We start from the raw sequence: 16317 nt of genomic DNA, 5'->3' as shown, positions 1-16317 counted from the left end.
AACAGAAACGTTTTAATGCTTATTTTAGTTTTATTGAATTTTGTGGTATGCAGGGTGGTTTATTTATTTTTAAACAAAAATTGGGCTCAATTTCGCTGCACTTGTTCTACAGTTTTTTCCCCTGTGCATCTAACAATGGAGCTGCCACTGATTCTGCCTCATGGCAAATTGGGTTACTTTTTCATTATATACGTAATATTTAAATTAATAATTAAATAAAAAAAAAATATGTGTACTATGTTATGTACGTATTGTGTTTAGGTATGCATGGAATCACCGCTCCAAACCGGAAAAAGTGCAAAATGCAAAAATAAATTCGACATTACATTTCGAGCTTTTTCATCTACTCTGTGTTGTTAGTGTGGAACAGGAGAATCGACTCTTCTTTTTGGAACCGACTCCTTGGTCGAGAGAGAAGGGAAAAAAAGATTCGACTCTTTTTCGGAACCGACTCCTTGGTAGAGAGAGAGAGAGAGAGAAAAAGAGAAAAAGAGAGAGAGAGAGAGAGAAAATATTCGACTCTTTTTCGGAACCGACTCCTTGGTCGAGAGAGAGCGAAAGAGAGAGAGAGAGATAGAGATAGAGAACATTACGTACTTGTTTATTTCCGAGGCAGGAGGTTAGGACACCAGCTGTATTTGATGAGTTTGAGGGACACTGATGTAGAGATGGTGGTTTGGAAATGCTCAGGCTTCGGAGATAATTTGTTGGATCAGATGATGGTAAGGATTTTTGTTCTACACATGTAAACACAATGATGAGGAAGGAGAGTGTTTTGAGAAAATCGGTAAATGTTCAGGTCGATGGTTAGAACAGAAAACGTGTAGAAGTACATGTTTAGATGCTGAAGAAGTTTCTGTGTAGGATATTTATTAATCCGGGAAAGGTCTGGAGTAACCTCTGGTGACCAGAGACACGGGGCGGTTTGGTCCATGGTTAGTGACCAGGCGGGGGTGTGGGGGTGAGGAATAAACAGGGGGGTTGGGGGGAGATAAGGCAGTGGGTAGATGATGAAGCGCTGGGATTGTGGAATAACGGGTTGGGGGTGTTGGGGTAGATGAGACACTGGGGCTGTTGAATAAATGGAGCGTTTGTGGTAGAATAATTGTTGGGGCTGTGGAATAAATCTGGGGTTATGGGGTAGATGAGGTACTTGGACTGTGGAATAAACACCGGTTTTGGGGTAGATGAGGTACTTGGACTGTGGAATAAATCAGGGGTTTTGGGGTAGATGATGTACTTGGACTATGGAATATACCAGGGGTTTTGGGGTAGATGAGGTACTTGGACTGTGGAATAAATCAGGGGTTATGGGGTAGATGATGTACTTGGACTATGGAATATACCAGGGGTTTTGGGGTAGATGAGGTACTTGGACTGTGGAATAAATCAGGGGTTATGGGGTAGATGAGGTACTTGGACTGTGGAATAAATCGGGGGTTTTGGGGTAGATGAATTACTTGGACTGTGGAATAAACACGGGTTTTGGGGTAGACGAGGTGCTCAGGCTGTTGAATAATGGGGCTTTTTTGGCAGAATAAGTGCTGGAGCTGTTGAATAAAGTGGGATTTTGTGGTAGCATAGGTGTCGGAATTGTGGAAGATTGGGTAGATGGGGTAGATGGGGAGCTGGGGCTGTTTAATAAATGGGGGTTTTGGTATAGATTAGGTTCTGGGAGTGTTGTAAAACCGGGATTTGGGGTAGATGAAGTGCTGGGGCTGTTGAATAACGGGTTGGGGTAGATAAGAAGTTGAGGCCGTTGAGTAAGGTGGGGTTTGGGGTAGATAAGGCACTGGGGCTGTAGAATAAGAGGAGGGGTTTTGGGGTAGATAAGGAGTTGAGGCTGTTGAGTGAGGTGGGGTTTGGGGTAGATAAGGAGTTGAGGCTGTTGAGTGAGGTGGGGTTTGGGGTAGATAAGGAGTTGAGGCTGTTGAGTGAGGTGGGGTTTGGGGTAGATAAGGAGTTGAGGCTGTTGAGTGAGGTGGGGTTTGGGGTAGATAAGGAGTTGAGGCTGTTGAGTGAGGTGGGGTTTGGGGTAGATAAGGAGTTGAGGCTGTTGAGTGAGGTGGGGTTTGGGGTAGATAAGAGTTGAGGCTGTTGAGTGAGGTGGGGTTTGGGGTAGATAAGAGTTGAGGCTGTTGAAAATGGGGAGGGAGTTTTGAGGTAGATGAGGAGCAGGGGCTGTTGAATAAGGGGGGTAGATGAGGTGCTGGGGCTGTTGAATAGGAGGAGGGAGGAGGAGGAGGAGGAGGAGGAGGGGGGGTAGATGATGTTGAGGTGTTATTGCTTTGTTTTGGTTTTCTTTTCAAAGCCGATGCTCTGAGCTCGGTTTCATTTCCCGGCTCGGCGTTCCAGGAAGGTCACATGCTCGCTCGGGAATAATAATGGCTGCACAGGAACCGTCCCCTCCGTCTTCTCTGGAAGGCAACAAGCCGGGCTTCCCGAGGAAGATCCTGGCCAACAAGCTGGAGGAGAAGCATGTGTGTAACATCTGCCAGAAGATCTTGCGGAGGCCGTTTCAGGCGCAGTGCGGACACCGATTCTGCTCCTTCTGCTTCAACAAGACAGTGAGGTAGGTGAGCGCGCAGTCCTCCGGAGCAACATGCTAACGACCAGGCACAATCAGCTCACACCTACGAGCTCCAGCCTCCCAATACACCCAGAATTCCACCTGACACACACCAAATCACCTCAGTACACACAGCTGGGCCGCTGAGCCGCCGTTTCCCCTCAGGGCAGCGCCGGGAACATGCGCGTTATTGAGGCAAGGCGAACAAAAGAAAGGGCTCGGGGTTAGCTTCGTTAGCTCAACCGCCGTTACTGTTCCGTTCCATTCATTGTGCTGTGCTGTTGTTGCCAGGCACATTAGCTGTGTCCTGACACCCGGACTGAGCCTTTATTCAGGCAGAAATGTGAAATAACACCACACTGGGCAGCGTTTTGTGTCTTCGGTAACACGGTTCTCATTGTTTTTCTTTCCAGTTCTGGTCCACAGAAATGCAGTGCCTGTATAAAAGAAGATATTTTTGAGGACCCAACGTCGATTCTGAAGCAGGGCTGTGTGAGTTTGCACTGCTGTCACAACTCCCTCAGAGCTAACCATCATTATTAAACCCCTGTCTTTGAGTAATATTCATTTATTTACATACATATCTATCTATCTATCTATCTATCTATCTATCTATCTATCTATCTATCTATCTATCTATCTATCTCTGTCTGTCTGTCTGTCTGTCTGTCTGGTTCATTCTGAAATAATTCTAATAATAATAATGAATATCTCCCCAAAAATGATTAATTATTAATATTCTACATAAACAGTCAACAATAAAAAATATATATATTGTTTTTTAAATCAAAAGTTTATATTTTGTTTCGAAAAGCACAAGAGTGAAGCTGAAGTCTGAAAAAAAAAAAAATATATATATATATATATTTATTTATTTATTTATTTATTTTTAAAGAAAGCGATACACACTGAACAACATGCTATAAAAAGAAAAAATCGAATCAAACATACCCCTATAACATGCTGTAATATTTGAAATAAATGCATACGTTTTTATTGCATGTTGTGGTTGTTTGTCGATATAAAGAATGGTGGTTTATAATAATAATTATAACAATATTCATCATTATTATTATAATTGGTGCTTGAAATTCACAAAATCACTAATTGCTATTTTTATGATTATTTTCAGGAAGACCATCAACAATAACTTATTGCCACTTATAAAATCTCAATCGCTGGCTTATTTCAGGCATTTATAATAATTTATATAGGATATATATTTTAAATGTTTTGAAAGATAAATACGTGTGTACTAAAATAATGTTTTATAGTAATATTAAAATTAGACTTTTTATTAGTATTATTGTTATTATTATACTGAGAACTGATGAACATGAGTTCTCAGCATGCGTGGGAAGAAATTCTTGAAAAAGCCTTGCAGGCGGCTCCCTCGTCACGCTGCTCACGCTGCTAAAATGCCAAGAATATAAAACATGACTTGTTTCTTCAGCTTCTTTTTTGGAATTTTATCTCTTGTTTGCCATGTTGGTAATGTGAAATGTGTGTGTCCGTTCTGAGGAATGGAAGAAAAACCTGCTTACCCAAAATGTATTTCAGTGAGAGTCTAACAGCAGCTGATGAGGCAGTTAATGCAAGTGTTTGAGTGAACGCAACGCAACAGTCCTTTTTGTATTTTTATTTCAAGACAATGCTTATATTGGAGATCCTGGTTTTGACCTCAAAATATATCTGTTTTAAAGATATTGTCACAGAACATCCAAGCAAAATATCACCGGCACAGTGGTGGGAAGTTTAACGGTTCTTTATGTCTGGTGTTTACATCAGAGAATCCAGTAATCCAGTCATATATAATCATTACTCAGGATTAGATGTGTAACTGTAATTTGTAGGACACATTAATCCTTTGTCAGAGTTTTTGGAAATCAAGTCTAAATCTGTGTGAGTCATCCTTTCTAAGATTTGTATTACTTAAAACAAGTAGTCTGAAAGTTGAGTAAAACAGTAAGAACAGCTTGTGCCTGTCTAATCCTTAAAAACGTTTTAAGGTACAGCGTGATGAACCATTTTAGCAGATCTTCACAAGATATCTCTTCTACAATACTGGAGAAATGAAACTTGGATATATTTAGACTAGTCAATGTGCAGCTTGTATATCAGTACAAAATTACCGTCCTCTGAAAATAACTCCACATAAATAAGTACACCCCAAGTGATAACAGCTGCAACAGTTTGCTGAAGACAACTTGTTCAAGAGCATGAATTACTGGAACTGTGGTCTGATGAGGCTAAGATAAACTTGTTTGGCTCAGATAGTGTCCAGCATGTGTGGGGACGCCTTGGTGAGGAGAACCAAAATATTGTCTTATCTGCAGTTGAGCATGGTGGTGGTAGCATCATGATCTGGGGCTGCATAAGTGCTGCTGGTACTGGAGAGCTGCAGTTTATTGAGGGAAACATGAATTCCAAATATAATAATAATAATAATAATAATAATACAAATATCTATTAATCCAACTAATAATTAATCTTTTTTTTTAAGCTTTGATTTCCATTTATATGGATATACAGCATTAAAAGTATAACTAAACAGTATTACAGGATGAGTGAGGAGGTAAAACTGTACAGAGTTAATGAGATTTCGCAATAACCCGATGTCTGTAATATCCACAGGCTTTTCCGGACAATGCTGCTAAAAGAGAAGTCGAAGCCCTCGAAGCTGTTTGTATCAACGAAGGTTGCAGTTGGACTGGCACCATTAAAGAATATGAGGTGTGTAAAAATCATCCAGTCTATAAGAATTGGGGAGATATTAATCCATCCGGTGTGTACATTTAAACAAGAGAGAACGAGATGTTTGAGTGGAGTAAGGGTCTAGCACAGTTTTAGACATTTTAAACGCCATTTGTGATCATGAGCGTCAGTTGCGTGAACACACAGACATTTGAGATCATCGTAAGAGTAACTCATCTTCGCGACCCCTGAAACTCAAGACTTTGGGCAGAAAATGTTGAAACACCGTATGCAATCAAAGCCAGACTGAAGAGTTTGGAAACATTCGAAGCATGTAAACATTCGAGTATGATGTAATCAGTTCAAACTGTCAAGCCACAGTGACCTCTGATGGGGTTTTTCCCAGACTGCCACATTAGGGACATTTTAGAAATTGTCCCAAGGTAAGAACAGAAATTCATTATTGCTGAATGAAACCTTGTTAAATATTGTAAACAAGAAGAGCTTACAAAATTGGAATTGCAGTGGTCAGCACTTTTTCCCCAGTGACGTGGTTTGGAGGTCTGCCTTTCAGTAGACTTTCTTTAATACTTTACATAGTATCATTGAACAGATTCTTAAATCTTGATTAAAAAAAAAATCTTAAATTTAGCTAGAACATTATCCTGGACCATGGTGGTGAACAGTTATCAGTAAACAAGTTGGATTTGTGCTGTTGCTCTTTGGTGCAAGATGTTCTTCACAATGTTTCCATAATGATGCAACATTGTACTTGCTGTCCTTCTGACATCTTGGAAATTAGCTTAACATTTTCACAATAATTGGGTGGAAGGTTCGAATAAAAGTCATCCTCACTGTGTTCTTCTGGTTCTCATTTCTCCCACCAGGCCACACACGAGGGACAGTGTGATTTTATGATCATCCCGTGTCCTTCCTGCAAAGAGCTCTTGAGAGCCAATGAACTCGAGCGTCACAACGAGCGGGAATGCCCAGAGAGGACTCTAAATTGCAAATACTGCAAAGAACCCTTTCATTTTAAAAACATTAAGGTGAACCATCTCATTTTCTATGGCATGAGTGTGAGCATGATTGCGGCACAAAGCCGAAATGTTGATGTGATGAGGGGAAAGAAAACATGCTGTGCCTTAATGTTTAGGCCCATGACGAGATTTGTCCAAAATACCCAATGATTTGTGAAGGCTGTGCAAAGAAGAAAATTCCCAGAGAGAAGGTGAATAAATATATTTATACAAATATTTTTGTATTATGATTTAAATAAGGTTTACCTGCTGAACTGAAGTTCATGCCTTTTTCCTGTCTTTTTATTTTTTTTTGTCTAAGTATGTGGATCACATTAAGCTGTGTACCAAATTCCGCACCCCATGCAGATTTCACGTTGTTGGCTGCGACATGTCTGTGAGTACATTACACACTTTTCTGTCTTAAATTGCACACTGTGCCACAGCTTTTTGTGGTTATGAGCAAAATCTGGTTTCTGTTTGGGAGGAGGGATGGCATGATTACTCTCCCCTGTCAAATCACTGTGACACGAATAATTCAAGGCCATCTGTAAGCTCCTGTATGTAAAAGAGGGCAAATAGCCCCCGCTTTCCTCGCTTTATGTACACTGTGATGTAGAACGAGCTGATATGTTAGACTTGACCCTGGTTAGTTGTCGTGTGATAGGGGAGCGATTGCTGCATGGTGGCAACTGAATTGTGAAGTGGAAAATTTTAACCAATATTTTTTTTTTTATAATAGATACTGGATTAAATAAAAATCACTCCATGTAAATTAAACATGAATGTAATTTCAATGCTCTGGCCTTGTGTAAAGACATTAAGAGGCTGTTTTAAGCATGACTGGATTTATGTGAAATGCTAACGCTTTAACAAAAGATTTATTAACTGTAATTTATTAAATACATTTTAATTAAACCGTACTTAATGCACTGTGAGCTAACGTGAATGAGACTGCATGCTATACCTCATGGGCCACTAGAGGCCGCTCTCGTACTGTATAATGGCTGCTGCTTAACGCAGACGCGATACGGAAAAACTTATTCATCAGTATGGATTTTTGCTGATAGTTCCAGATGAATCGGTCGACCTCTAAAAAGAAAATTTCATACCTGAAAATTCTGAACGCATTTATTTAAAAATACCCTAGATTCTTCTTCTTCTTCTTTCAGCTTCTATTAAGGGTCGCAACAGCGGATCATCCGTCCCCATACCCCCCTGTCATCTACATCTACCTCTTTCAAATTAACTACCTGCATGTCTTCTCTCACCACATCCATAAACCTCCTCCTTGGTCTTCCTCTTTTCCTCCTTCCTGGTGGCTCCATCCTCAGCATTCTTCTACCGATATACCCCATGTCCCTTCTCTGCACATGTCCAAACCATCTCAATCTCGTCTCCCTCACCTTGTCTCCAAAACATCCTACATGCGCTGTCCCTCTAATAAACTCGTTTCTAATCCTGTCCATTCTCATTACTACCCAAAAAAAAACCCATCTTCAGCTCTGCTACCTCCAGCTCCACTTCCTGTCTTTTACTCAATGCCACTGTCTCTAAACAATACAACATCGCAGCTCTCACCACAGTCCTATAAACTTTCCCTTTCATTCTTGCAGATACTCTTCTATCACAAATCACTCCTGCTATTCTTCTCCACTCACTCCACCCTGCCTGCACTCTTTTCTTCACTTCTCCAACATACTCTCCATTACTTTGCACTGAACTCCCCCACCTTCACCACCTCTTCTTCCTGCAACCGCACCACTCCACTGCCCTCCCTCTCATTCACACACATGTACTCTGTCTTACTCCTACTGACTTTCATTCTCCTTCTCTCCAGCACATACCTCCACCTCTCCAGGCTCTTCCCAACCTGCTCCCTACTCTCACCACAAATAACAATATCATCCACAAACATCATAGTCCATGGAGACTCCTGTCTGACCTCGTCCGTCAACCTGTCCATCACCACTGCAAACAGGAAAGGGCTCAGAGCCGATCCTTGATGCAGTCCAACCTCCACCTTGAACCAGTCTGTCATTCCTTCTGCACACTTCACTGGTGTCACACTGTTCTTACATGTCTGGCACCACCCTCACATACTTCTCTGACTTCCTTATACAATACCACAACTCCTCTCTCAGCACCCTGTCATACGCTTTCTCTAAATCCACAATGCAACATCTTCTGACATTCTCTATACTTATCCATCAACAGAAAATACCCAAGATACATATGTTATTGCAGGCATCGGGTTTCTTTTTATTTTCAAATATTTTTTTTATATAAATATCCTGTAAATTTAAGTGTGTTTTTACCAAAGAAATCTCTTTATGAAAGTCCTAATCTGTTTCACTCTCGCTTCCAGGTGGAGAAGGAAAAAATCCATGAGCACGAGCGGGCGTGTTCATACGAGCACCTAAATCTGCTGCTGCACTTTATAATGGGCATCAAGGTAAGCGTGGAGAGCCTGCAGCCGCAGGGCCTGGAGATGGCTAGCCACAAGCTCGAGGAGCTGCAGCAGTCTCTGTGTGAGCTGGAAGTCAAGCTGGGCCAGCTGAGCGCTGGGGCTCCCGTGCAGGGGCCCTGCGTGCCGTGTGTGCCCGCGCCTAACCCTCCACCTCCTGCGCCCACCCTGGCCACCTCGTTCACCCCACTGCCCAGTGCCGTCGGTGCTGCCCTTGAGCTACAGCTGCACAGCGAGAAGACCAAGGTGGCCGAACTGAGCCGGCGCTGCCAAGAGCTCGAGCTGAAGGCCAGCACCTTTGAGAACATTGTGTGCGTGCTGAATCGCGAAATGGAGCGCTCTGCCACCACCATGGAGGCTTACAACCGCCAGCATCGGCTCGACCAGGACAAGATCGAGATCCTCAACAACAAGGTGATGAAATGCTTGGAAAAATGAATTAACGACGACTGTAAGAGATGGTTTGTTTAATACTGGTCAAAACTGCTCCCATGTAGGTTCGTCAGCTGGAGAGGACGGTGGGGCTGAGGATCTCTCCATCGTGGAGATGGAGAGCAAGATGAGAGAAATGTCAGCTGCCACATACGATGGTGTTTTCGTGTGGAAGATCTCAGACTTTGCCAAGAAGAGGCAAGACGCTGTAGCTGGACGGGCCCCAGCCATGTTCTCACCTGGTACAGATGCAAGATTTTTATTTATTCATTTATTTTTTCTTGTAAAACCTCCATTTAAATCTAAACCGTTCTGGTCATACTGCCTGCAGAAATGCATTGCTTTTTGTTTTGCAGCGTTTTATACAAGCAAGTATGGCTACAAGATGTGTTTGCGCATCTATCTGAACGGGGACGGAACAGGGCGCGGTACTCACTTGTCTCTGTTCTTCGTGGTGATGAGGGGACACAGTGATGCCTTGCTCAAGTGGCCTTTTAACCAGAAGGTATTTGTCATCAAACATTCGTCTAAATTGTAGCACCAATGTGAAAATGTGGGCAGAGAGAAGTTAATATTTGAGTTTTGTTCATGTCATAATGGACAAAATTATTATATGGACCAAATACCATTATATGGACAAAAGTATTGGGACACCTGACCTTTCCTGCCACATGTGGTTCTTCCACAAACGTCTACCACACAGCTGGAAGCACACAGCTGTATAGGTTGTCTTGGGATGCGGCAAACTAAAAATTCGTCACTTCACCTGTTCCAGCATGGCAATGCCCCTGTGCACAAAGTGAGCTCTATGAAGATATGGTTTGGAGAGGAAGATCTGATCCTATTCCTACTGAACATCTTTTGGATGAATTGGAACGCTGACTTCACCCCAGGCCTCCTCACCCTACATTAGTACCTGACTTTACTAACACTCCTGCGGCTGATGAACACACGTGCACAAGTACACGTAAAAATCTAGTGGAACATCTTCCCAGAAGAGTGGAGGGAATGCGATACTCAAAAAGCACATACCAAACTTATGACTATGTGACTGCAAACTTTTGCCGATATAGTGTATGTTAAACTGCACACCACACACATCTCTTTTATGAATTTCCTGTAACAGCAAACCTCCACGTGGTTTACTCCTCACCGACACGTGACAACCAACTTTCTCTTTTAGTGATTAAGGAATTGCACACATTTTATTAGTTTATTTATGGTTTAATGTTGTGTTACTGCTTATAATGGCTGTAAATGTAGCTATTCACAATATGCTTTTCTGCTCATTTTCTTGTCGTTACATTTAATTTATTGCCTGGTTGAATAGGTCTGTTTGATGGATTGCATTCTTTGTTACAAAACATGCACATTTTTGCATTATGTGACTAAAGATCTAAAAAAACTTGTCCACTTGCATGCCCACAGGTCACCCTAATGCTTCTGGACCAGAATAACCGAGAACACATCATTGACGCGTTTAGGCCCGACATCTCGTCCTCATCGTTCCAGAGACCCGTCAGCGACATGAACATCGCCAGTGGCTGCCCTCTCTTCTGCCCTCTCGCCAAGCTTGACTCCAAGAACTCCTACATCCGTGACGACACCATCTTCATCAAGGCCATCGTTGACCTCACTGGCCTTTAAGGCTGTAAGGCAGCTCTTTGCACTCCTCCAGCCTGCTGCATTTGGTTTTCAGTGCTGGACCAAGGCCTGAGACCTCTAGCAGATCTCCGACAGGGGCCTATGCACCCCTTGAATGACTCCCATTCCCAGGGCCGTGTTACTTTACATCGCTCTACATTAATGTCGCCAACCCAAATTGTGCCTGGAGTTTGTGCAGTTTTGCTGTAATATAGTCAGAAAGTTCACTCCTTCTTCCCCGTAGCGGGAATAGCTGTCAGCAGTGATTGTAATGTAACTCTTGGTGCCCGTTGTGGCACTTCTGCCTTTTCTAGAGATTAAGAGAGGACTTTAACTCACAGGATAGGAGTCATTTCACCTTCAGGAGCTTTGCTTGTGCTGTGGCCAGTGTTTGGGGCTTGGCTTTCACATTTCGGTGTTTGAACGAATCACGTGTTTCTTTTGCATAGACAGACGTGGAGTTTTAATAACAATGAATGATGCTAACGAATTCTTTTGCTCCTATATAATTCCTAAATCTCGCTTAATCTAATATCGAAATCTGCTCTGAGTGTATGCATCTTCTCGCATCTCTCCTCTGTGTATGTAGTGGTGAACATTGCTCGAATTCCATGGAGTCCCGAAAGCGCAACATTTGGGTTTATTTTTTTTCGACCCTGCTTGTGTTTTGAGGTATGTGTATGTGCAGGTCTCCGTTTCCTTCCTTAACCATTTTTGGTGTTCTTTGCTGTATTAGTTTGCATGTTGGATCTGTGGAAGATACATTCAAGTTAGCAAAAGAGCAGGTTTGCACCTGGAACCTGAGAAGCGAAGGCAGTTTCATCGTAACTCCCCGTCAGTGAAAAATAACAACACACTGGTGTTAGTTAAAGCTCTCGAATTTTTTGCCTCTCATGCCTCAGTGTAGCCCACCATTTCACTCTAAGCAGATAGGACCATCATAGCCAAGGCATCTGGGATTTACGTGAACAACCTAACTGGCAGCTTTTAGCCTAATCTGAGTGGAGACGTAGACTAGGACAGAAACTCGTGCTTTCTTGTGGCGTGAAAGGGCTGGTGTTGAATTGTACTTTGGTGTTTTCTCGTTCTGAGTGTTCTCTTGATGTTGTGCTGCTTTGGGCAAAAGTGATTAACGGCCCTCCAACTATAACGTACTCTGTTAACTAGAATTAGGCAAAAAGGACTATTCTTTAGTCACTCCTGTTTTGTCGATATACTATAAAGGTTCTCCTTGGGTTTTACACTTTGTGAACGTACTAGAAACGTGGTTGTTCAAGGAGCTACGTGTCGTGTAAGTGGTAATCATAAATTGTTTCAAACGATTGCAAGCATTAAACAAAAAGTCACTAATTTACATTCCTTACCATAGCTCCTGTTGTCCCAGACAACTTTGTGAAATTTGTACAAAAAAGTTTTTTTATGCTCTAAACGTTGGTTCGTCATTAAACGCAACAACGCACAAACAGGACGAAGAAATCGGCTCAAATATTCGCACATTTGTACTGTTTATGACCGGGGGCTAACTCTGGAAACAAAGGACTACTAATTCTAAATCAGTCATTTCCAACTGCTAATCCTACCTGTAGCACCTTTAAGCCATTTTTAGATCGGATAGGTTCCATAAAATATAGCCCGACCTCGTTTTCTACACATGATCACCTCAAGAAAACTGGTAGTGTTTATTTATTTATTTATTTATTCAGTATTTTTTTGTAAAGAACCACAGAGAGCATCGCCACACCTATACAGTGCATGACTCTTCCATTCTAAGGGCTTACAGCATACAGTACGTCTTCCATACGAGGTTTCCGCTCTGATCCTTTTTCGTAGAGGGAGTCTAAGATGCTTTTATTTTTAATTTTTAATTTTTTTCCCCCTTGGGGGGGGAACGAAAAAAAAAATAATGATGCCTTCATGCTACCCAAACACCTAAACCCAGCCTATTTTCAAACCAGTTCCGACAGACATTGAAACCTCTCTGTGCATGAGAATGTTTCAATAAAGAAGAAGAAGAAAAAAAAAGAAAAACAAACACACATATTGTAAAGTATTGGTTTACTTTGTAGACCAACATTTTATTTGTATTGCTTTTACTTTATTATCTGTTGAAATGCCGTATATGATGGTTATAAATGTGAACGTGTTATATTGCTTATTTAAGTATAAATAGATATACTATTATACGGTGCACACGGTTGTCTGACTGTACGCTGTGCATATAATGAATATTAATCATATATCTAATATAGATTCTATTAAGTAATAATATATGTACTATTTCCTGTTGGGATGGTTTAAAAATGTGTTCGGGCGCTTTTCTTTTGTTTTTTTGTTTTTTTTTATGGGCTTTAGCAAGTTCTCCACTTTGTGTCATCCTATGAGGAAACAAGTCTTTTTTTGAAGAGATCTGCAATTCTTTTTTTCTCACTGCGATCTTAATTTGGCAGTTGGTGTTTTCTCAAGCTTGCTCGGTCTTTGCCCCAGTGACATTTCAGTGCTTTTTTTTTTTTTTTTTTTAAATAAATTGTAAATAGGTGACGTGCCTCTGTAGTATAGCTCATACGATGCATCCTCTCTCTACACGCCAGCTTAAGCAACCACTGCATGCTGCAGATGTGCTGTATCGTGAGTAAAGTTAAAGCTTTCCGTTCTTTAAACGAATGGCGTATATTTCACTAAAACACTTTGCCTTTTCAACTGACATTACATTATTTGTTGTAATGCATACATTACAGTTTAGCTTGTGCAATTATACAAGTGACCTTCCTATTGTTTGAGTGAAGTCTAGCAGGCTGGTGGGTTGGAGGTTTTTTTTCTTCACGCTAGACACTACATTTGCTACATTTGCAGGAGTTCGCCTGCAGCCGTTTAAATGTAAATGAACTCATGCGCTATACTGAAGTGACGGTATTTTCTTATGTTTTTACATTTGAATCAAAGCTAAAGTTGTTTCTTAGATTACTGATCGACTACTTGTAATTTGTGTACACTTAATAAAATTGTGTTGCCAGTTTATATCCTTGTAAGACGTCGGTCTTGCAGTGCCATAACCTTTCTAATGCAGTTTACTTTGGAAAATTTGTGATGACCTGCGACTAGCAGTGATTTGTAAAGGTCCCGTGATTCTTTTTCCCCCTTTCCTGGTTTTACCCTCTTGACATCTTCAATAAATGCTTTTCTGACCTCACAGTGATGAAAGTGTGCTGCTTTTTTTGTTCAGTCTCCACATGATGGCAGTAGTGTGATGTGGGAGGGTGCAAGTTCACCCGGTATCTGTTCTCCACTCCAGTGCTGATGTTGGAGACAGTAACTAACACACACACACACACACACACACACACACACACACACACACACAGCTTGAAAGAAAACCAAAGGAAGTTCTGTAAAATGGCAAATGCTGGGCTGATGGCTTTCACAGAGTCCACTCAAGCATGCTCAATTTACTTCATTCAGCTCAGCTTTTTTCTTCTCTCAAGGTCCTGCTTGCGATCAAACGGTTTCATATTTTAAGCAAAATTGATGCCTAATTTCTCATCAAAGGCTCTGCAAGAGAGTTTTAAAACATTCTGTCAAAAAATGGATGACTTCATGAGAAAGACTATCACTTCATAGCAGAAAACCATTTTTTTTAACCATAATGTTATTCTTTTAAAATCTAATTAATGCACCCATGTCCACTTAATGACCTAGTGCCTCTTATATTCAGTTACTTAAGTTCTCACCTGTATCTCCAGCCATCATGTATGTTAATCATCATCATCATCTTTAGGCTGCTCCCATTAGGGGTCGCAACAGCGGATCATCCGTCTCTAAACTACAACGGTCCTCTACATCTGCCTCTTTGAAATGAACTACCTGCATGTCTTCTCTCACCAAATCCATAAACCTCCTTCTTGGTCTTCCTCATTACCTCCTTTCTGGCAGCTCCATCTTCAGCATTCTTCTACCTTTATACCACATGACCAAAACATCTCAATCTCGCCTCCCTCACCTTGTCTCCAAAACGTCCTACATGCACTGTCCCTCTAATAAACTCATTTCTAATCATGTCCATCGTTGTTACTCCCAATGAAAATCTCAGCATCTTTAGCTCTGCTACCTCCAGCTTAGCCTCTTGTCTTTTACTCAACATCGCAGGTCTCACCACAGTCCTATAAACTTTCCCTTTCACTCTCGCAGGTACTCTTCTATCACAAATCACTCCTGCTATCACTCTTCTCCACCCACTCCACCCTGCCTGCACGCTCTTATTCACTTCTCTAACACACTCTCCATTACTTTGCATGGTTGACCCCAGGTACCTAAACTCATCCACCTTCACCACCTCTTCTCCCTCTTGTATGATCTCGTTCATCAAGCTGTCCATCACCACTGCAAACAGGAAAGGGCTCAGAGCCGATCCTTGATGCAGTCCCAATCAAATCACTATGTATATAGAAACAATATTATTTTGCATGGTTTTAATTCAATTCATTTTTATTTGTATAGCGCCTTTAACAATGAACATTGTCTCAAAGCACCTTTACACAGATAATGTAGTGATAAAAATGAATAAGATGTTCTTTGTAAGTGTAAGTTTGTCCCTGATGAGCAAGCCGGTGGCGACTATGGCACAGAAAAACTCCCCGAGATGGCATAAGAAAGAAACCTTGAGAGAACCCAGACTCAAGAGGGAACCCATCCTCATCTGGGTTGCACCGAATGTCCATTTTTTTTTTTTACAAATAAACGATGTTGCTGGGTACAGATGGTGATCAGAAGCATACTGTAGTCCTGAGTCAGTATAGAAGACTGTTGACTGTTGTAATCCATTCTCAAAGCTCCTGTTCTTACTCCTGAATTTCATGGAACCACTCAAGGCGTTGATGAGAAACCGTCCCAAGCTGCACAGAGTGGCCTCCAATCGAAGAAAACACTATCCAGAGGGAGGCAGGCCTGGATGAAGTGGGAAGATCGACAGAGGGAAGAGGGGCAGGAACAGTGGTCACTGGAACCTCAGGAGCAAGTTTAACTCGACCGAGAGAGAAGAGGGGAGGGGTGACAGGAAGGCAAGGATATGGATTATTATGTGTCCTTATTGTTGTATGAAAGTTCAGGAAACTGCAGTTGGGGACTCCGGCAAGACTCGCTATGGCAGCATAACTAAAAAGGGAGAACCAGAAGGTAACAGATATGAGGGATCTCTGGGATAAGAGACGACCCACCACACCACCGTCAACAAACCTGAGTGAACGTGTGAAAGTGAGGGGACGACAGCACACAAATATCCCAGTTCACCAAACACTCTAAATCCATGTTCCCTCCAGATCTAAACCTTTACCTAAGAAAAATCTACTGATAAAAGACTCGACTAAATACATACATTTTCAACCTCGACTTGAACACTGAGACTGTGTCTGAGTCCTGAACACTAATTGGAAGGTTGTTCCATAACTGTGGGGCTTTATAAGAGAAAGATCTGCTGTTGTCTTTATTATTTGAGATACCAA

General features: G+C 41.7%; 1 protein-coding gene across 1 annotated transcript; it reads left to right on the top strand.

Moving 5' to 3' along the window:
* Positions 1-501: 501 nt before the first annotated feature.
* traf2a (Tnf receptor-associated factor 2a) lies at positions 502-14012 on the top strand. Its single transcript, XM_046841771.1, is given in 12 exon segments — positions 502-722; positions 2356-2572; positions 2983-3061; positions 5204-5302; positions 6151-6312; positions 6420-6494; positions 6605-6679; positions 8651-9163; positions 9247-9274; positions 9277-9423; positions 9538-9686; positions 10610-14012. Coding segments are annotated over 11 exon segments (1734 nt in total). The 5' UTR covers positions 502-722; positions 2356-2384; the 3' UTR covers positions 10829-14012.
* Positions 14013-16317: the final 2305 nt, after the last annotated feature.

This window comes from Silurus meridionalis, chromosome 27, assembly GCF_014805685.1.
Source record: "Silurus meridionalis isolate SWU-2019-XX chromosome 27, ASM1480568v1, whole genome shotgun sequence".
Taxonomy (NCBI): Eukaryota; Metazoa; Chordata; class Actinopteri; order Siluriformes; family Siluridae; genus Silurus; species Silurus meridionalis.
The sequence above is the reverse complement of the archived record's forward strand: the minus strand, read 5'-3'. Positions and strand labels throughout refer to the sequence as shown.